This window comes from Rhinoderma darwinii, chromosome 7 (assembly GCF_050947455.1).
Source record: "Rhinoderma darwinii isolate aRhiDar2 chromosome 7, aRhiDar2.hap1, whole genome shotgun sequence".
In the NCBI taxonomy this organism is placed as follows: domain Eukaryota; kingdom Metazoa; phylum Chordata; class Amphibia; order Anura; family Rhinodermatidae; genus Rhinoderma; species Rhinoderma darwinii.
The window spans coordinates 123,030,471-123,051,771 of NC_134693.1; the positions used below are offsets into that span (position 1 = coordinate 123,030,471).

General features: G+C 43.0%; 2 protein-coding genes across 4 annotated transcripts in view; one reads left to right on the forward strand and one right to left on the reverse strand.

The window, feature by feature from the left end:
* The window catches only part of PXK (PX domain containing serine/threonine kinase like), a 62,867-nt gene extending 58,938 nt beyond the window's left edge, over window positions 1-3,929 (forward strand). Inside the window, exon 18 of one of the 3 annotated variants that reach the window (XM_075833945.1) lies at window positions 873-3,929. In XM_075833945.1, the coding sequence (XP_075690060.1) occupies window positions 873-1,090 (218 nt within the window). In that variant the 3' untranslated portion in view covers window positions 1,091-3,929. The remainder of the gene's footprint in view (window positions 1-872) is intronic. The other 2 variants (XM_075833946.1, XM_075833947.1) reach the window with 2 other exon arrangements.
* Window positions 3,930-5,527: 1,598 nt separating this feature from the next.
* On the reverse strand, window positions 5,528-21,209 carry PDHB (pyruvate dehydrogenase E1 subunit beta). The gene is made up of 10 exons (XM_075833949.1): window positions 21,060-21,209; window positions 20,926-20,985; window positions 16,810-16,917; window positions 13,079-13,141; window positions 12,383-12,418; window positions 12,009-12,294; window positions 11,810-11,920; window positions 8,792-8,883; window positions 7,641-7,782; window positions 5,528-6,003 (listed from the first exon to the last, which is right to left on the reverse strand). Exons 1-10 carry the CDS (start codon window positions 21,093-21,095, stop codon window positions 5,855-5,857), a joined length of 1,083 nt encoding a protein of 360 aa, XP_075690064.1. The 5' UTR covers window positions 21,096-21,209; the 3' UTR covers window positions 5,528-5,854.
* Window positions 21,210-21,301: the final 92 nt, after the last annotated feature.

Consider the following 21,301-nt stretch of genomic DNA (forward strand, 5'->3'; position numbering starts at 1 on the left):
ACATCTCATGTCACGGATCTTCTCTAAGTATCAGTCTCCGAGAAAAAACAACAACTCTATCTAGACTCTAGGTGAAGTATAAGGCGTGTTCTCGGATCTGGCCTACATTAGACAAGGCACATCACCTTTTATGTTCCCAGTTGTTCAGAATTTGCCGTACATTTACCCCTTGCCGTTCCTGCTGTCCTTAAAGGGGTTTGTCCCTGAGACAACCACTTTCAAAAAGGATCCACCATGGCGATCAGCTGATTGCCACATGTCCGGCTACTGGCAAACAGCTGATTTTGCCAGAGGATGCCATGACTCCAGACTGGCAATCTGGCTCATAAGCTCATCCTCTGACACCCTAATAGGGCATATGGACAGGGCAAGTTTTCATGAGACAACTGAACTTTTATTAGGTTTTGATTTAGACTTTCAAAGAGGTTGTGATTGCAGGAAATCCCATGTCACAGGGGTCCAGGAAGCTGAGATATGTGGGGCTGTTTGGTGGGGTCATTGCATTGTAAAGAATATAACTCCCCATATCACTGCTTCCAGGACCCATGTGGGTGTTACCTACTGTGAATTTTTAGGTCTTGAATGTAGCAGAAGAAAAAATATCCTCCATCTGCACTACATGAACTTATCATACTGATCAAGTCTAAAGATAAACTCCACCCCATCAACTCCATCCACGTCATTTTTCTGTATATTTTTTTTCCCCACCAGTTTTTTTAAAGTTTACTTAATTAACATGGTTATGATGTGACCGGTCACAAAATTGGTGAATTATAGAACGTGTTCATTTAGCTTTAGACTGGGATTTGAATTGTGAAAATGGAAATATATATTGCCGATTTATTAATTAATTTTTTTTTTATGTTCTTAAGGGACATCAACATTTCCAATACCAGCAGCTCCTCCACCTCCCGCCCCTCCACCAGTTGCGCCTCTTCCTCCGTCAAGCAAAGATATGCCAACTGAATTGGCCCTGCCCTCTGCTAATGGTACAGAACGTGGAGAGTTACTCAGTTCCATCAAGAACTTCAAGAAAGGAGGGCTGAAGAAATCAATGACAAATGACCACAGCACCCCCCGAGTCAGCTGAACGCACTTAGTCTGGGGACAGGCAGTAGACGTAGATGCGTACAGATAAGCCCGTCCTCTAGTCACGTTTTATAACAGGATTTATGTTCCATAAAGGAGAAGATTTCATTAAAGAACAAGAAGGTTGAGTGGAGAAAAATAGAGTATGCGGCTCTCCTCTTCAGTATATCTCCACTGTGTCCAGAAACACCTGATGACTTGCAGACCATCCCCTCCAATATTTGGTTTTTTAAAAAGCCGTTTTGTGGGACACCACAGAAGGACATTCCTAAAGGCAAAAAGGAGCGAACTTCATCTACTACGTCCTTCACCTGTAAAATGAAGAGATGTCGGTGGGAGCTTCATCTACCAGGTCTTCATGTCGGAGCCCTCAACCGCCGGCTCTAAAAGAAAGGGATTGTAGAGGAGGGAACCTGCAAAGCAGGGCCCCAGGACTTTTATCGGACACGCTTTAGCCATTAGGCTGGTTCACATATATATTATACAATTAACTGGAAGCCTATACATCGCATAAGAGTCACTCTGTGACCTGTATTTCTGCACTTGTTTCTGGGCAAGATTCAAAATCTCTTTGTTCTAGCAGCACCACCAGCTTCTATGTTGGTGGGGTTTTTTTTTTTTAATATAAGCTGCTTTTCCTCCACACCCAATCATGGTGGTCTGCTGTGCATCATGTCATAAGACATTGCTCATGCTATACTTTGTGTAGTTCGGTACCAGATGAAAAGTGATTACGTCCACAGTGAGGCTTGCAAAGCTGCAGGAGAGAGGTGTGTAGGGGCCGGGGTCTAAGGCCTCATGCACACGTCCGTGCAGTATTTACGGTCAGTAAATGCGCCACGGACACTCACCCGCATTCGCAGGCTGTGCTCACATTAAAAAGCATAGGAACACGGTCAGTAAATGCAAAAAAAAAACAATAGGACATGTCCTATTTTTTGCGGGTCATTCCTACGGCCCGGACCCATGCCCATAACTTTACGGAAAGGAGCGTATGTCTGCCCATAGAGATGAACGGATCAGTATTTTTATCTGGATCTGTAATGGCAGATAAAAATGACAGTGGTGTGCGTGAGGCCTAACTCAGATTTTTATTGCAAGGAATGTCTTTCTATCACCGTTAAGCCCTAAAGGTGTATTCACGTGGTGCCGTTTTGCCCTGCGGCCGAAAACCGCACTGAAAAAACATGCATTTTTACTGTGGTTTTGCAGTTAGTATGGAAACTGGTAAAACAGATGCAGTTTTTGGTGCACCGTGTGACTACGCCCTAACAGCGAAAGACTAGATTTATGGTATTTTACTTTGCTAGATGGATCAGATGTTTGTGATTTGGTGGCTGAAGCAGGATCTATAACTCGGTTCAATAAGAAGAGTTAAAGCATAGATTCACCGTTTTGAACATTGGTCATCTTGGAAAAAAAAAAAAAAAACTTTTTTCTTTTTTAAATGCAGCATACCCAATGTGTCCCAGGCATTTATCAAGGCTGCAAAATATGATCAGGTACTTTCAAATGTGCTGGTAGTAGAGGGAGGGCAGGAAGCTGCACCACGCCCGCACTATTGTATTTCTTCCTTACTGAACGGTTCGGCCTCCACATTAAAGTTTTTGGCGTATGGAAAGTGTGTAGGTGAGGAAAGCTCCCGACATACACGCTGAATGTGTCCACAGGGCTCCATTAATCCAGCTGAGGCTAAATAGTGTTTTTGGCCTCTGTGGAGTTGGTATATGTCAGTGTATCTTTTTAGTTTGTTCTTTAAATTTATGGAATAACTTAGTAGACTACCCTATTCCATACAAAAGAATGCCGCAAAAACGTATATGGCGAGGTATAGAGTTGTTGTAAATAAATATATATATTTTTTTTTTTTTTTTAAAGAGCCTATGGCTGATGAATGCCATTAGTCTACGAGTGACAGATTCCTACCAGTGGCATCTGTAAGCTACAATGGGAGCAGTTTAACACTTACGTCATGGGAGTTCATGACATATGTTTAACGAATACCATAAGTCTATAGTGACTGATGCCACTGTTAAGGCATCAGTCTGTCTTGTTTAATGGGAGCTTTTCCTGGCGCATACATCAAATGCCGGCCAAAAACTGTGATGTGAATGGGGCCTTAGTTGTATTCACAGATCTGCATGCAGCAGTATTAATTCTATGCTGCAGTGTATTCTGGGAGTGATTTTTACCTCTACACCAGGCAATCTGATGTATAGTTTTCAAAAGCGAGTGATATATTTTCATTTTAGTACATTAAAAAAGTTGTTTAAAAGTTACTCATCTTTTTGAGGCAAACAAGTACACTGTAAATTACAACAGCATTTCTATTGCCTGCTATACTTATGTGAAATACTGTACTAGTGCAGTGTATAATCCAATGCCAATTTTCAGCTATGTAACTGATTTGATAAAATCTGCTTTAGATACCATCCCCCTCCTCCTATTTAGATGTCCTAGGGAGAAAGCTATAACCTGGCACCCAGCCCGTCTGATGGGAGGCAACATCTCTTTTATCCATAACTTGCACAATATTGAGGATTTGCAAACCTCTGACAATAGAAGAACATAACACATTCCCAGATGTCACCCCGGCTCCTGGCAGCGTCTTCTATAAACTTACATTTCCTTTAATACAGTCAAGTGTGTTTACATTGTTCAGTGTATTACCAAAACCCATTATACAATCTGGAGAAAAGAGTATGCTGGTGAATAAAATAATTTTTTTTAAATATTTTTTTGCACTTTAAATCTCAGAGGGAAATTGTGTATGATTATTGGGCTCAGTAATACGATGTATATTCAGTCATATTTTTAATAAAAATAAACCCAAATTCTAACCTCATGAGTTTGTCATTTCTAATGCAATTATGAAGCCAAAATCACACAGAGGCTGGATGAACATCGTGCGTTTTTGAAATGGAAGGAAAAGCAAGTGTTTATACAAACACCATTTAATTACCCACACGTTTTACAAACTGCTGCAGCTGTGAGACTGGCTAGTAAATTGAAAACCAGTGTAAGGGTATGTGCACACACACTAATTACGTCCGTAATTTACGGACATATTTCGGCCGCAAGTCCCGGACCGAACACAGTGCAGGGAGCCGGGCTCCTAGCATCATACTTATGTACGATGCTAGGAGTCCCTGCCTCGCTGCAGGACAACTGTCCCGTACTGTAATCATGTTTTCAGTACGGGACAGTTGTCTTGCAGCAAGGCAGGGACTCCTAGGGTCGTACATAAGTATGATGCTAGGAGCCCGGCTCCCTGCACTGTGTTCGGACCGGTACTTGCGGCCGAAATACGTCCGTCAATTACGTAATTAGTGTGTGTGCACATACCCTAACACTGAAACACTTTGGAAGAGAAAGGAGTTGTTCCAGCGCTGTATGAAGTGGTTAAAATGGAAGCAAGTTTCCAAGGCTTTTGAGGACATTACCGCCCGCTTACCCTCACACTGGACTATTCTTCTGGACTATTTTAATTGAATACAATTAAACTTGGAAACTTGCTTCCATTTTAACCACTTCATACAGCGCTGGAACAACTCCTTTCTCTTCCTCTGTACCTCAACGTGTGCCGACACGAGATTCCGGGCGCTGCTGAGACACACATCCATAGTGTCAGGTGAGCTGGAGGATTCCTCCCCCCTCTTCTTCTATTTTACTGAAACACTTTGTAAAAACTCACTGGTTTCTCTTTATAGAATTACAAAAATGCAGCATGTGAAGCCAGCCGTAACTGCAAACCACAGTATCACGTTGGTGAAATCCCATTGTCACTTCTATCCTCCACTACCAGACAGATCCCTTTAATGAAGCATTGTTCTAATTATGGCACCACTGCACTGGTGCCAGGAGGTCAGACGTAGTGCCTGCTGGCAATTACACCTGCTGCATCACAACAAAATGACAAAGCACCCTGCGAATGATCCAATGATTCCTCGACTGCTGAAAAGTCCAAGGTGACAGATTTAATTGTACTTTATATATAGTCTATTGAGGACACTTTATGGTCAGTTGAATACTAGACCTACAATACTTCTAACATGTCATTGTGAAACATCAGAAGTTTTGACCAGTGGGGGTATGACAACTGAGACCCCACCGATCGCTAAAACGAAGCATTCAGATGAGCGCTGTGCCACTTAGTTTCTGACTGACTGGCTTTCCTTGGAAAGACAAGCGAGCAGTGTACGGGCTCAATAGAAAGCCTATCAGTCCACACACCATTTGCTCGGCTTTCTGGGGGGGGGGGGGGGGGGAAGCGGTTCAATGATTATCAGAACGCTTCTGCCATGTTTTACCGATCCGATTGTTCAAATCTCATCCACTTTGCTGCTCCTGTATTCTGCAACGAAGTCAGTTTTTAAAAATCCACAGTATTTACACTACGTGTAAACATACCCTAAAAATATTGCTTAAAAATAAAAAATTCTAAATAAAGTCCAGATTTTATTAGTTTACAAAGCAACATTGCATGTGTCCTCATAGCTACAGCATTTGGACAGCTGAAGAGTTTATACAGACGTCCGAGTTATTTCTAATAAATATTGTCTGCCTTGTAACAGATGACCTGTGTGGAGTGTTGGAAAGTGACTGCACATGATCAGAGTATATCCAGACATCTAGTACATATGACCCCCCCCACCCCCTGCTTTGCCTCAAGTCAGGTTCCCAACATATATAAAGTTATCCAGAAGACAATACAGATAATAAGACATGCTTTAAAATGACATGTCAACTATTACGTGAAAGATACCTAGATAACATTGAGGGTCTTTTTAACGGCAAATATGATGTCCTTCACTTGTGGTATGCAGTTGTCTTCTAATATCTTGGCATAAGGCATGGGAACATCAGCACCAGTCACACGGTACACAGGGGCATCCAGGTAATTGAATGCAGGTCCTGGTAGAGACAAGAAAATCAAGTAAATGAGACCGAGCTGCAATACCAGACACATCCCATAGGGTGGGCTACAACCACATAATGCCCCTCTGGCAATATGCCTGAAGAGCACCTTCATTTTCATATCGCACACGCTTTGAATAAGCACCCCCCGCCGGTGTATAGGCTACCAGAACAAGTACCTCTTTTGTGAAGGGGTCAGTCTCTGGTGACATGAAATCTGTTCGAACTTAAAATGATCCAAGATGTGTAATGTGAACATCGTTGTGTAACAGCTACTTGTTGATTGAAATCTAGATCTCACATCTCAATGCAGAGAAGTTATGGGTTGTATTAAAAGGAGTAAAGACAAAGAATCAGTATATAGAGTTGGGCAGAAACGGCCGAGCTCGCTGTTTCCATAACTTCCATAGAAGCGAATGAGAAACCATGGGAGCACAGCAAACTTGGTGGTTTCCGTAATCCCTGGCCACCTCTATAATGATTCTCTGCCCAGATGCGGCGGCATACGAGCCGCTTCACCAGGCAGGATGGGGGTGGAGTTTCTGTTTTGGAGATGGATAGGTGCGGGTCCCAGAGGTGGTACCCGCATGTATCAGACAGACATTGATGGGATATGCCATAAACATCTAAAATGGGAATACCCCTCCGATGGTACAGATGCTGCATTGTATCGGAGACTGTCGTCTTTTCTGTTAGAAAGCAGTTCTATGCTTTGAACAAAGCCAACTTATTGTCAAGGGACCCTTATAACAAAGTGATCGCAAAGTGTCCACCCCCCTTGAGAGAGTTTTGACTTTGGACAATCCTTTTTGTTAGAGAAGATTCCTTGACAATCAGCGGATCAGAAAAAGCCCTTCTCAGACCCCAGCAATTTATTCTGATCACCTGTTCAATTTCCCAGCAGCCCCACAGGAGAAATTAAACATTTCACAGTATCCATTAAAAGCAATAAAAACTGTATGACAGGCTGGGTATTTCAGGGCAAGAGATGCACTTTGTAGTGACTGTCTGGAATAAGGTAAGGGTCCTGAACATGGGGGACCCCCCCCCCCCCTCTAGAAAACCCGTATAGTTAACTGTCAACCCCTTTAAACGCCTATTACAGAATACGACTTTACCACTTTGCATTTTGAGCTGCGTACAGTCAAACCATCTCATTCATGGGACAGAAATACATTTAATTTCCAAAGATTCGGTGTAAAGTCGGCAAACAAACAGCATAATATGTGCTGATCGGCATTTAGAACACTTAGGCAAATTGTACCCCTGAGGACGCTCCCCTGATGATACAGGGGCACAGAAACGTGTAGGGAATTTTGCTTCTTTATGGCAAACAGACCATTATTACATTTGTTATTGCCGATAAAGTGTTGGTATTGGTGATCGAACACTGAACCAATATACTTTAGACACTTTATCAAAGGCTCATGATCTGTGCTGCCCACACCTGTACTCACATCCTTTTGCCATAGGTGCCCACTTTTTTTTTTTTTTTAGATAAATCTAATTAAACATTTACACAGGCAGTGAATATATATATATATATATAAATAAATACATTTAGTCAACTACTATTGCCTCAAGATTTGGTTCTACCTGAATAAATAAAATATGTGAACGTCCTTATGACTTACCTTCCATGATCTTAGCACAGATTTCAGCTCCTACTCCAAATTGAGGCCACCCTCCTTCTACCGTCACTAGATGGTTTGTCTTCACCACGCTGGCTTCAATTGTTTCAGTGTCCATTGGTCGGATTGTACGTAAATTGATAACCTTCAAAAAAAAAAAAAAAATACATTACTTTAATCCAATGACAATTTGAAGCTACTTTTAAATCCAAAGATAAAGAACCAGCATACAGGTGAGCTCTGAATTGCATGTAATCAATGGAATAGCCAATCCAACATACAAATACAACCACAAAGAACACCGCACCCCAGACACCTCTTCACAGTATGAAACAAGTTGCGTTTTTTTTTTTTTGTTTTAAATTAAACAGGTTCACCCATAAAGTGCATATAATACAGCGCTCTGTATGATCCTTCTAGATGTACGGGTTTAATAAAAAAAAAAATTAAATTTAAAAAAAAACAGCAACTTGTTTTACATCGTGAAGAGGCATCTGTGGTGCGGTGTCCTTTTTGGTCATATATGAAACTACTATTAGATTGTTAGAAATAAAAAAATTGATATACAAATATTCAAAAACAGCTAAGAATATCCCTCAGGAGCAAGTGATCAAATTGGGTTATTCTAATCATCTAAAAAACAAAAAAAACGAGCTAACTCAATGTAACCGGGGGAGGGGATGTTCTCCTTGGCACCAGCTTTGTACCAGCTGGGTCATACAGATTGTAAGGACAAAGCATAAAAACATTGAATACTTGCAATGATTAAAGCATAAAGTCACATCTGTATAGGTAAGTATATAATGGATAACGAAGGCCTTATGCGCAGATGTATTTGTCTGTGTGAGGTCCATTTTAACAAACACCACACTGACCCATACAAGTCAATGGGGCTATTCACACAGCCATTTTCTTTCAATGGATCCGGTTTGCGTTGCGACAAACCGCACACAGACCACATCCATTTGATGTACGTTTTTCATGAATCAGTTGCTAAAGAACATGAAACCAGAAAATGTTTGCAGAGGATAAAACCGGATGACACAGGAAACCGGCAACATGGACATTCGACTAAATAAAAAACGTCAGTTTTAATGCAGAAGCAAATCAGACACGTGTGAATAAGGCCTATAATAGAGGATTAAAATATTTACCTCACAATCAATTCCTTCTTTAGACAACACGTTGGCAGCCTCTATACAATGACCCACAGACCGAGAATGGGAGACCAGAGTTATCTGACTACCTGTAGGGAGGAGAGAGAATAAAAAGCCCTACTTGTTAGAAAGGTCCCTTCACAATAAGCATGTCAAAGTGTCCCCCTGCTGGGACCCCCAACCAGGGCCGGCCTTAGGGGGTGATCGACCTGTGCCATTGCACAGGGCGCATCACTCCAGCAGGTGGAAGGGGTCGCTGCGCTGGCTCCCTTCCCCTGCTTGTGTTTCAGAACAGGGTTGCCAACCGTCCGTTAATTCACAGACAGTCTGTGAAATTAGAGGACTTTTGGTAACTGTTCATTGTGTCAGCAATAAATAAAAAGAATGTGTCCGTGGTTTCTATTTTTTTTTTTATCCAAAGAGCTGCACATGTGCAAGTTGCGTTGGTTAGAGGAAGGAGATGAATGTTCCGGGTCACACGCAGGTTGTGTGATGACCTAATGAAGTACCTTGTGAGCCTTCCCAGCCTCCGCGCACCATGTCTGGTCTGTACTGCTAGCAGGGCCCTCCTGCAGGCCAGAGAGGAGGAGGAGGAGGGAGGAGGAGAACAACGGCAGAGAGCGGCTTGGCTGGGACCTGACAGGTGGCACAGGAGAATCTATGCAGAGCAGGACGCTGGGCGGCCGTTACTTCAGCTTGTACTGCTGATGTGTGAAGCCCCTGCCCAGCGGCCCGCTCAGCTTCTAATTCACTGCCCAGCAGCTGCTGCTAAAAATTTCTGTCTGTCCATGATTTTGCGGCAACTTGTCCAAAAAAATAAAATGGTAGTTGGCCAACCTGTTTCAGAACCGCCCGGTGACTCAGCAGATGCCTTTCCGCCCAGGCACTTCTCTCAGTGGAATCGCTACCGCTGTAGCAGCCACTGTGGCTGCTACAGCGGTAGCGACGCCACATTCGATAGTATCTGCGTCCTAAGGATTCAGCACTATATTCAACACTATAGCAGAGCAGGGAGGTATCTCCCTGCTCTGCTACCTACTAGGCCAGTGGTTCCCAACCGGGGTGCCACGAGAACCCTCCGTGCTTTCTCTCCTCACAGCACGAAGTGCACGTGAGAGATTGTTTTTGCAGCCTCCACAGATGGCGCACCCCCCCCTTCCTGTACATAGCTCCACTGCAGCTCCCTGAAGGAGCAGAATCCCCCTGTGGCTGGGGATTCCGCTCCTGGACAGAGCGCTCGATATCTTTGTCCATATATGCAGCGTTGGCAACGGTGTAGACGGGGATTCCGCTTCAGGAGTGGTCTCTGTCCATATATGGACAGTGACAGAGTCATCAAGCACTCTATCCAGGAGCAGAATCCCTGGCCAAAGGGGGATTCCGCTCCTTCAGGGAGCTACAGTGGCACGATCTACAGGAAGGGGGGCACTATACTGTGTGGAGGTCACTAAGCGGACATTATACTGTGCAGGGGCACTACAGGCGGCAATATAGTGTGTGGCACTTGTGGGGCATATTACTGTGTGGGTACAATTAGAGGATAAAATACGGTGTCCTTCTAGGGGTTATAATATATTCAACTGTATGGGGGCCACTAAAGGGGCATTATACTGTGTGGGGGCACTATATAGGGCATTATACTTTTTTATGGGGCATTTTTTTATGATGGGGTGGGGTGCCTAAAGATAATTTCGCATGGTGCACCATCTATCCTAAGGCCGGCCCTGCCCCCAACGATCAGATATAATAGGTGGGGAAGCCTGGCAGCAAAAGTTTCGTTTCCCTGGAGCGCCACCACAGGGGAAACTGAGTATTACACAAGTTCCATTAATATCAATAACACATTGTCTGTGTAATGCAGGACAGGTTCTCCATAGCGAGATGCTCTTTGTAACTGCTCTTCACTCTGGCCAAGAGAGGAGTATTCTTAATAAAGAAACCCCCTCTTAACTTAGAATTCCCTAATATAGTTTATGAAAATTGGTTTTTGAATACTGGACAACCCCTTTAAGTTTAAAAGTGTAGCACCTTTAGATAGAGATTCACACATCAATTTACAGAGCTCTATCCTCATGGAGACATGTACGGACATGGCTGTAAACAACTTTCACCCCCACTTCAGCCAAGATGCCAGAGTTGCACTGGGTTCTGTACCCAGGGGGAGCAATTTGTATTGTATTTAAAAAGGTGTCTTTTCAGCCTAACCTAAAGGGAACCGGTAACCAGAACACAACAGGGTACCTGTCCAATATCCCAAGAAATAAAAAAAAGCTGAGCTCCCATTTAGGGCACCATTAGAAAGTAGGTCGTGTACACTTTAGATAGCGGTCGGCCGAAAGATCGTCCAGCCGCCAGCTATTCCTCCGGACTCCTGTACACCCGGCTGAGCGTGCTCATGGAAAAGAAAAAAAAGCTGCTTCCAAACTTATCTGGCAGCAGCTTATCTACTAACAAACAAAAAGGATCGGGAACGTTAAAATTCGACATGCCCGACTCATCTCTCCCCCGACATCTGCCATCAGGGGTGAGTGGATGCAGCCACACACATTAGATGGTCGGCTGGTTTCACCGAAATTGGTGGGTCAGCTGACATACATCTAATGTGCATGGACAGTGGCATCCGGATTAAGAGTTCAGGGAGTGGTCTTGACAATAATGCAAGCTGTAACTAAGGATCAGTATAAGATAAATAAGGTCAAGAACTTCATCTGTATTTTTAGAGTTAACCCCTCTTTACCGTACTCACTAAGTTTCCAGACTGGCATACTGCTCAGCCAGTACACCAGTCATTATAGATCTCCCCAATAGTGGCAGAAAGCAAGTCATTGGTTGGCTCGTTTATTTTTCACAAGCTGCTCCATATCATCACCAATGTTGAAGCCAGAGCTGAGAGAGAAAGCTGTAAGGCACATTAACTCCTCCGTATTATCCCTTTGATTACAGGGAGGGTCGATCTTAAGTGATTCTATCTATAAACTTTATGTAAGGGGGGGGGGGGGGAGCACCTGAACTTACCTAGTCGCTCAATCTTTGCCTTTCCAATGGGAACAACAAAGTCTTTTGACAGGACTTCCTCAGACAGTTCAAACGGTACTCCATACATGAGCTCATTCTCTAGTACTACCACTGAAATACAAAACAGGGACAAGTCAGCATGAATATAGATCAGCAAGTACTAAAGACAGATTTTTTAATAGTCCCTCAGCTCATTCACCTGGGTTATTATCTCGGATTGCAGCTTTCAGAAGACCTCTAGCATCTTCAGCATTCCAGGGACTCACCACCTTCAATCCCGGGCAATGTCCATACCAGGCAGCAAAGCATTGGGAGTGCTGGGCAGCTACACCAGCTGAAGCACCATTTGGCCCCCGAAACACAATTGGGACAGGCACAAGGCCTGCTGACATGTAATAGGTCTTAGCAGCAGAGTTAATGACTTGATCGATGGCTTGCATGGAGAAGTTGAAAGTCATGAACTCACAGATTGGCCTCAACCCCGCCTGTTAATAAAAAGAATATATTTTAAAAAAATAATAATTATTTTGCTTGGTCATTGGCAGTATGTTTCACAGAAGCTCAGGCACTTACCATAGCAGCACCAACAGCAATCCCAGCAAATCCCATCTAAAAAATGGGGGGAGAAATAAAAACCACATATCATCCATTTCCAATTATGAAAAAAGACATTCTAAAGAGCTGGTTCATATAGATCATCAACTGATGAAATAGTTGTGCAGAGATGGTTTAAGCCATGTTCACACCTGCGTTATGTCATTCCGTTGTTCTGCTCCGTCAGAGGCGCAGAACAAGGAAATAACGGAAGCAACGGTTCCGTTGCACCACGGACTCCACCAGCAGCCGACGGAACCCTTAGACTTTAATAGGTTCCGTTGGCTTTCCGCCAGGGTGTCCGTGGTTCTACCGGAGACCAAACGGTGCTATTGTCTGCGGTAACCTCGGCTGGATCTGCTACGGACGCCCCTAATGGAACCTCCACGCAGATGTGAAAAAGGCCTTAAAGAGACATCCGTTAGCAAAACTGTGAATGAGCCGAACATCTGTGAATGAGCGGACTTGCATCTGGAGGCCCATGAGGCAAGAGTGTCCCAGCTATGAAAACTTTTGACACGTATCAATAGCAAATGAGAATTTTCCTATAAACAGAGTTAAGGCTTCTGCCTTACTTTGGGGAGATTTATTACAATTCAAGAGGAAATAGTGTTCCCTGATCCTTAAAAACCATGTCCATTTCTATGTGAGAAGTCTTTCAGAAAAGTCTCATACCTCAGATATAGGAGTATCCATAACCCTTTTATCACCATACTTTTTCCAAAGACCTCTGCTGATCTGAAAAACAGTTTTGGGGAGAAATATTCGGTCAAAAAAGAAATTATACAATTTATAGACTCAAACAAAATCAGCAAGGAGACCTCAGTCTTTAAAGGGGAAAAGCTGCCCACAAATCATACATTTTCCACGCAACAATGTAAGACTAGACAACTAAATACACGACTGACAGTTCATAGCCATGTTTCTCAAGTATCCTCAACAGGCCAGGAATTTAATATTAGATTAGTCTTGTAGAATCAGCAATGGAGACCGGTGCTCTCCCTATATGTAAAATCCATAAACCATGACCTGTTGGGGACTGGAGTAAAGAGACTACGGTTAATAACATTAATGTTATGGGTGTCACACTGACTACTGAGGAAGGTTGGGTAGGAAGGAAGGTGTCACACTGAAAACATTGATGTTTTTGCTATACACTAACCAAAAAGAAAACTTCATACAGACAAATTTTAATTCCTGCTGCCTATTTAAAATTTCTTTAAGTCTCGGACAACCCCGTTAATATAAAGTACCACGGTCATGAGACATTGCTCTTTACGCAATATGGCCATAGTGGGTAAAAACAGCGGATCTTCTATAATCCATGTGGCCGTAAAAGCGTTCAGCAACAAATCGACTGATGGAGAATTTCTGATGGTCAGGGCTGTTCTCCTGAAGCAATAAAGAGCAACCGTGAACTCTAGAGTGGGCTGGTACCACCTCATGCTACTCCCTCGTCTTAAAGGGGTTATCCAGGATTTTCGAATTGAGGGCCTATCCCTAATTGCACACGCCATTACTTCCGTAGCAGATGTGCAAGGTATATCAGCCTGTCCCATTTACTTGAATGGGACAGCGCTGCAATACCTTGCACAATTTGCAAGTACGAACAGAAAGTAAATCTGTGTAAAAAAATGAAGAGGCTGCTGCGCTGATATGAGTGTTAGGCCCCTTCAAACAGATGAACGGTGGGGGCACCAAGAGTCTGACCCCTACCGATCTAAAGTTGATAGCCTATCCTAAGGATCTTATTTTTTTTGCTGCTAGATTAGAAATGTCGCTCTGTCTACAGGCTGCATATTATACAGAAGACGACGTGTAAGAAGGCTTTTTATTTTATTTTTTAGAACAATGCAATATACTCCAGAACGAAAGTTGTCATATATATATATAATACACTGGCTGGAGATAGGGAAACACTCCTATGTGTATTAGCTATATTAAGAGATATATCCATGTACAGTGAAGGAAATAAGTATTTGATCCCTTGCTGATTTTGTAAGTTTGCCCACTGTCAAAGACATGAACAGTCTAGAATTTTTAGGCTAGGTTAATTTTACCAGTGAGAGATAGATTATATAAAAAAAAAAAAAAAAAAAAAAAGAAAATCACATAGTCAAAATTATATATATTTATTTGCATTGTGCACGGAGAAATAAGTATTTGATCCCTTTGGCAAACAAGACTTAATACTTGGTGGCAAAACCCTTGTTGGCAAGCACAGCAGTCAGACGTTTTTTGTAGTTGATGATGAGGTCTGTACAGATGTTAGATGGAATTTTGGCCCACTCCTCTTTGCAGATCATCTGTAAATCATTAAGATTTCGAGGCTGTCGCTTGGCAACTCGGATCTTCAGCTCCCTCCATAAGTTTTTTTTTGTTTTGTTTTTTTAAACATTTTTATTGAAGAAAAATCAAAGGTTCATACAAAGAACTAGTACAAAATCCAGGTATACATAAAGAAAGAAAAAAACATGGTCAGAAACATTAAAGCACATATTGTCTGCCTAATACATTTTGACAGTTCCTTAGAAAGATCATGAATAAAATCACATAGATAATCACGACACTTCAGTAAAGCATGCCTGGGAAGTCCGGAATGAGCTATCCCTCCCAATAACAACAATCATCATCAATCAGTTTGCTTCAAGACTCCCAATGAGCCCTTCAAATCCTCTGTGTGATACCACCTGGAGAATCGAATTCTTGACATAGTTTCTCTGATCTCATCTGAAGTAAGGTGAGTAATAATAAATGGTTTCCCTCCATAAGTTTTCGATGGGATTAAGGTCTGGAGACTGGCTAGGCCACTCCATGACCTTAATGTGCTTCTTTTTGAGCCACTCCTTTGTTGCCTTGGCTGTATGTTTCGGGTCATTGTCGTGCTGGAAGACCCAGCCACGAGCCATTTTTAATGTCCTGGTGGAGGGAAGGAGGTTGTCACTCAGGATTTGACGGTACAAGGCTCCATCCATTCTCCCATTGATGCGGTGAAGTAGTCCTGTGCCCTTAGCAGAGAAACACCCCCAAAACATAATATTTCCACCTCCATGCTTGACAGTGGGGACGGTGTTCTTTGGGTCATAGGCAGCATTTCTCTTCCTCCAAACACGGCGAGTTGAGTTAATACCAAAGAGCTCAATTTTAGTCTCATCTGACCACAGCACCTTCTCCCAATCACTCTCAGAATCATCCAGATGTTCATTTGCAAACTTCAGACGGGCCTGTACATGTGCCTTCTTGAGCAGGGGGACCTTGCGGGCACTGCAGGATTTTAATCCATTACGGCGTAATGTGTTACCAATGGTTTTCTTGGTGACTGTGGTCCCAGCTGCCTTGAGATCATTAACAAGTTCCCCCCGTGTAGTTTTCAGCTGAGCTCTCACCTTCCTCAGGATCAAGGATACCCCACGAGGTGAGATTTCGCATGGAGCCCCAGATCGATGTCGATTGACAGTCATTTTGTATGTCGTCCATTTTCTTACTATTGATCCAACAGTTGTTTCCTTCTCACCCAGCGTCTTACTTATGGTTTTGTAGCCCATTCCAGCCTTGTGCAGGTCTATGATCTTGTCCCTGACATCCTTAGGGTATGTTCACACGGCGGGGGTCCGTAACGGCTGAAATTACGGGGATGTTTCAGCCTGAAAACATCCCCGTAATTTCAGCCGTACCGGCATGTGCAGGCGCTTGAACGCCGCGTCAATTACGGCCGTAATTAGCGCTGCTATTCATTGGAGTCAATGAATAGCGGCTCCAATTACGGCCAAAGAAGTGACAGGTCACTTCTTCTACGCGGGCGTCAATTTACGCGCCGTCATTTGACAGCGGCGCGTAAATATACGCCTCGTGTGAACAGACAAACGTCTGCCCATTGCTTTCAATGGGCAGATGTTTGTCAGCGCTATTTTCGGGCGTAATTCGGGGCAAAAACGCCCGATTTACGTCCGTAAACAGGCCGTGTGAACATACCCTTTAGAAAGCTCTTTGGTCTTGCCCATGTTGTAGAGGTTAGAGTCAGACTGATTAATTGAGTCTGTGGACAGGAGTCTTTTATACAGGTGACCATGTAAGACAGCTGTCTATAATGCAGGCACCAAGTTGATTTGGAGCAGTAACTGGTCTGGAGGAGGCTGAACTCTTGATGGTTGGTAGGGGATCAAATACTTATTTCTCTGTGCACAATGCAAATAAATATATATAATTTTGACAATGTGATTTTCTTTTTCTTTTTTTATATAATCTCTCTCTCACTGGTAAAATTAACCTAGCCTAAAAATTCTAGACTGTTCATGACTTTGACAGTGGGCGAACTTACAAAATCAGCAAGGGATCAAATACTTATTTCCTTCACTGTATAATACGGCGTTACTTGATGTAACAAATAGCACAACTATAAACTTTACCTTATATGCTCCATCGTACTGAGCCACCTCCTCTCCCAACATAAACACTTTTTCATCTCTTTCCAGCTCTTCATCCAAAGCCTGGTTTAAAGCATCCCGCACAGTCACCTAAAAACAGCAAAATATATGGGGTTCATATAATAATACACAAAAAGGAAGAGACTAGCGAGCCCCTTCTTAAGGAAGCCGTACATGTAATACACAGTACATTTTATGTACTTATATAGCAAGAGAGCAAACACCTAAAGAGCGCACAAATAGAATAGAATTTAGAGCTGGTAAAACAGACAAGTAAAGTATAAGGAGTACGGAGGAGACTGGAGGACGAGTGTGACTGGAGTATAGAGGACACTGCAGAGTCAAAATACAGACTACCCCGAAGGCTCGAGCTACGCGGCGACTCCGACCGCAACAAAGGTCACGCGGCCAAAGATCGGTTTGCAGAGCCGTCTGCCTCGCAGGTAATAAAAGTGAACGTGGTCGATTTGCATCCTGCAAGTGGCAAGAAGTCTATCAAGTTTGGATTTCTTCCATCTATTGTGTCGCGGCAATCTGCAGCTCGCAGGTTTTATATTTTTAGAAGGGATATAACACATGTACGACTATTTAAACTGAAAGGGAGCAGACCCCAGAAGCATCGCAACGACATAGCAAGACGCCAATCCGCTCACCTTGTGGTGCCTCCGCAAAAGAACCATAGCCCACCGGAAAGAATCTGTCCGGATACCTTATGGGTGAATAAAGTTCCCTTTCTTTTTGGATGTGCTGCTTTGTCTCTATTGGACTTTAGAGTAGGGGACCTTGGATCAAGTCCTGTGGAGGCTGGCACCCATTTTATCTTCACATGTCCGATGCTGTGATATTTTTTGATTTTGTATACCCTATGGACTCTGACACTTTGGGTGATAACTAAATTGTTTATATTCATTTGATATGATATTAAAGGGACACTCCGGCCAAAACGAAACTTTCCCATGTGCTCCATTATGGTATTCCATGTGTCGCTCAGTTACTGCTTCTATCTCTATATATCAGACTGGGATGGTTGATTAGCAGCAGTGTGACTCCGGCTCGGTGACACTTTCTCTACTGGAGTCTATGGAGATCTATGTGTCACCCATCACAGGCTTCAGCAGTTCCTGTACCGCCCTAGTATTACACAGGGGGGGGGGGGGGCAGAAACTTCTATCATCAGCCACCACTGATACCTAGGTTCCGGTCACACGGGTATAATGTAGAAGAATATGGTGCAGCCTCCCTGTCTGTATACTTATGGTTTCTCAACTTATTTAGGGGAATATAGAGAGAATAATAACAGTGTCCCCCAGCATCCAGAAATGGTATGGCCTTTAGCTGGTCATGTGATGCTGTGCAAAGCATTATGGGATTGATAGCAAAGCAGAGAGGAAGAGAAAGCTGGGGAAAAGAATCAAGATAGGCAGCAGCTCAAAAAGTAAGTACAGTATACATAAAAGACGTGTAGTGTGTGGTATACAGTCAGGTGGGGGATGCAGACATGGGAAGTTGTGTTTCCACTGGAGGTCTTCTTTAATATTTCGAGGAAGAAACAAACATTTTTGCAAGGAGAAAGTTGTGACGTGCTTATTTTTAGATGAGTCGCAACGCAGCCACATTCACTTTGATTACTGCAACGGCCAAGTCGCCATGTAGCCCTAGCCTAATAGAGGATAAAAGCTACAGGCATCAGTTTCCGCGACACCATGCCAATTCACCACAGCCACTGATTTCTTTCATTACAGTCATTAACTAAACTGAACCGGTCACATTATCATGATGTCCTATCTGCAGACATTACGTTATGGTGAATCAAAAAACTTAAAGAGGCTCTGTCACCAGATTTTGCAACCCCTATCTGCTATTGCAGCAGATCGGCGCTGCAATGTAGATTACAGTAACGTTTTTATTTTTAAAAAACGAGCATTTTTGGCCAAGTTATGACCATTTTCGTATTTATGCAAATGAGGCTTGCAAAAGTACAACTGGGCGTGTTGAAAAGTAAAAGTACAACTGGACGTGTATTATGTGTGTACATCGGGAAGTGAGTGACGACACAGCGTGATCTCTTGAGAACACGGCTGTGTCTGCACTGCCACAAGCTGGGCGTTCTGAAGAGAAGTGGATGACACTTCTATACACAACGCCCAGCTAGTAAAAGTAGTAAACACGCCCCGATGTACGCACATAATACACGCCCAGTTGTACTTTTACTTTTCAACACGCCCAGTTGTACTTTTGCAAGCCTCATTTGCATAAATACGAAAATGGTCATAACTTGGCCAAAAATGCTCGTTTTTTAAAAATAAAAACGTTACTGTAATCTACATTGCAGCGCCTATCTGCTGCAATAGCAGATAGGGGTTGCAAAATCTGGTGACAGAGCCTCTTTAAATCCCTGCTCACTGCGGGATAAAGTGTGTCACACATTTTGGTCAAAATGTATTCTTTGAAGCAAACCGCAACAGTTTTGCAGCAATTTTCAGAAAAGCGTGGCAAAAAAAATAAAGGATTTTCAACAAAAAGCGTGAATACAGAAATAGCTGCAAATCACCGAGTAGGATCTCCAACTGGGATATAAATATTACAAGTCATCCAGAATCTTTTTTGCACAACAAAAAAAATAATTCTCTGCTCAGCTCCTCCGGCTCTGTAAGGGTATGTGCACACGACCTATTTTCAGACGTAATGGAGGCGTTTTACACCTCAAATTACACCTGAAAAGACGGCTCCAATACGTCGGCAAACATCTGCCCATTGCTTGCAATGGGACTTACGATGTTCTGTGCAGACGAGCTGTCATTTTACGCGTCGCTGTCAAAAGTCGGCGCGTAAAATTACGGCCGCATCAAAGTGCAGGACACTTCTTGGGACGTAATTGGAGCCGTTTTTTATGGACACCAATGAAAACCAGCTCCAATTATGTCCGTAAAATACGCAGCGAAAAACGCTCCTGAAAACAGCTCTGTAATTTCAGACGTATTTGGCGTTGTCGTGTGAACACACCCTAACACGTTGCCCGCAGATTGTGCACAATGTCTGGTGTGACAAGTTCCCTTTAAAGGCGTTGTCCGGTTTCAGCAAATTAAGGTTATATTTTTGTATAATTAAAAGTTATACAAAATTTCCCAATATACTTTCTATATTTGTTCCTCACAGTTTAAGATCTCTGCTTGCTGTTATTCAGTAGGAATCTTCATAGTTTACTTCCAGTGGATACAATTCTGTCCACGGTCATGTGATGGTCACACAGGTGCTGGGATCGTTACAAGACACAGCTCTGATACAGATACTATAACTATCCCAGAATTTTATGGACAGTATTTTATCCACTGCAAGTAAATAAGAGGTTCTTACTGAACAGCAAGCAGAGATCTTGAAAACTGTGAAGAAAAAACACAGTACAGTGGAAAATTGTATAATTTTTAATGCTATAGAAAAACTTAAATTTGCTAAAACCAGACAACACACTAACTTCTATGCAGTTCTAACAAAGCTTCAAACTCAGATGACAGAAGATTAGAAATCACATCCAGTTGTCACTGCTGACATTACACACGTGAATTGGGCCTTATATAGAAACCTAAAGCAATGTGTTTGTTGCCCATGGCAACCAATGAAATCCCAGCTTTCACGTTTTTTTCTTCATGTCAAGAAATGGAATGTAATTATCTGATTGGTTGCTAAGGGTATAAATAAGGCTACGTTCACATTAGAATTAAGACTCCATACTGCCAGTTTCGTTTGCAGAATAACACAGGGGGGAAAAAAATAATTCACAAATTCGGTCACTCTAAAAAGAAAATAATGGATGCCATAAACTAATGAGATCAATAACAAAACAGATCTATAGGGATCACGTACAAAATGGGTTACTGGCCCTTTAAAGTTGTATTATATTTTTTTCGTTTTATCTGCATTATACACATAAGGGCCAGGATGTGACTTGTAGTACTACTGACTGCAGCCACCTGGACTTGTCCTCCAGATATAAAGATGCAGGAACGTGAAGTAGAGGCTCGTATAGTTTCTCCCCTATAGAAACCAGATACCGGTCACTGAGGGTCAGAGGAGAGTCAGTCAGAGCAATGGACACTATACCTGAAGGGCGGCAGGCGAACTCTTGTGGAATTCTCTCCGGAGGAACACGGACACTTGGCTCTGTGGAGACAAGGAGATAGTTAATACCAGTCTCCAGGCACACTCAGTCCCACACACCTCTCCTCCCTCCTCACCTTCCCCCCGCAGAGCAGTTTCCTCAGCGCTGCCATCTTGCCTCTGTCCTCTGACAAGACGTCGCCCTTCGCTAAAAAAATTCCACCAATCAGAACACGACGTATTCCCAGCAAGCCTCCGCTACTCAGGTGATCAGATTACACCAATCACAAGTGAGATGCGATACGTGCCTCTATCATAGCTTCACTTAGGTATGGGGGCGTGGTAAAAAAAAATGTTGCTGTGCAACCTCCAATCAGAG

Bases quoted from the DNA above. Each gene is read 5' to 3' on its own strand.
- PDHB (XM_075833949.1), bottom strand. From the start codon at position 21,095: ATGGCAGCGCTGAGGAAACTGCTCTGCGGGGGGAAG. The intron at 20,986-21,059 runs GTGAGGAGGGAG...TTGTCTCCACAG, and splicing joins AACTGCTCTGCGGGGGGAAG to AGCCAAGTGTCCGTGTTCCT. The intron at 11,921-12,008 runs GTGAATGAGCTG...TTTGTATTTCAG, and splicing joins AATCCGAGATAATAACCCAG to TGGTAGTACTAGAGAATGAG.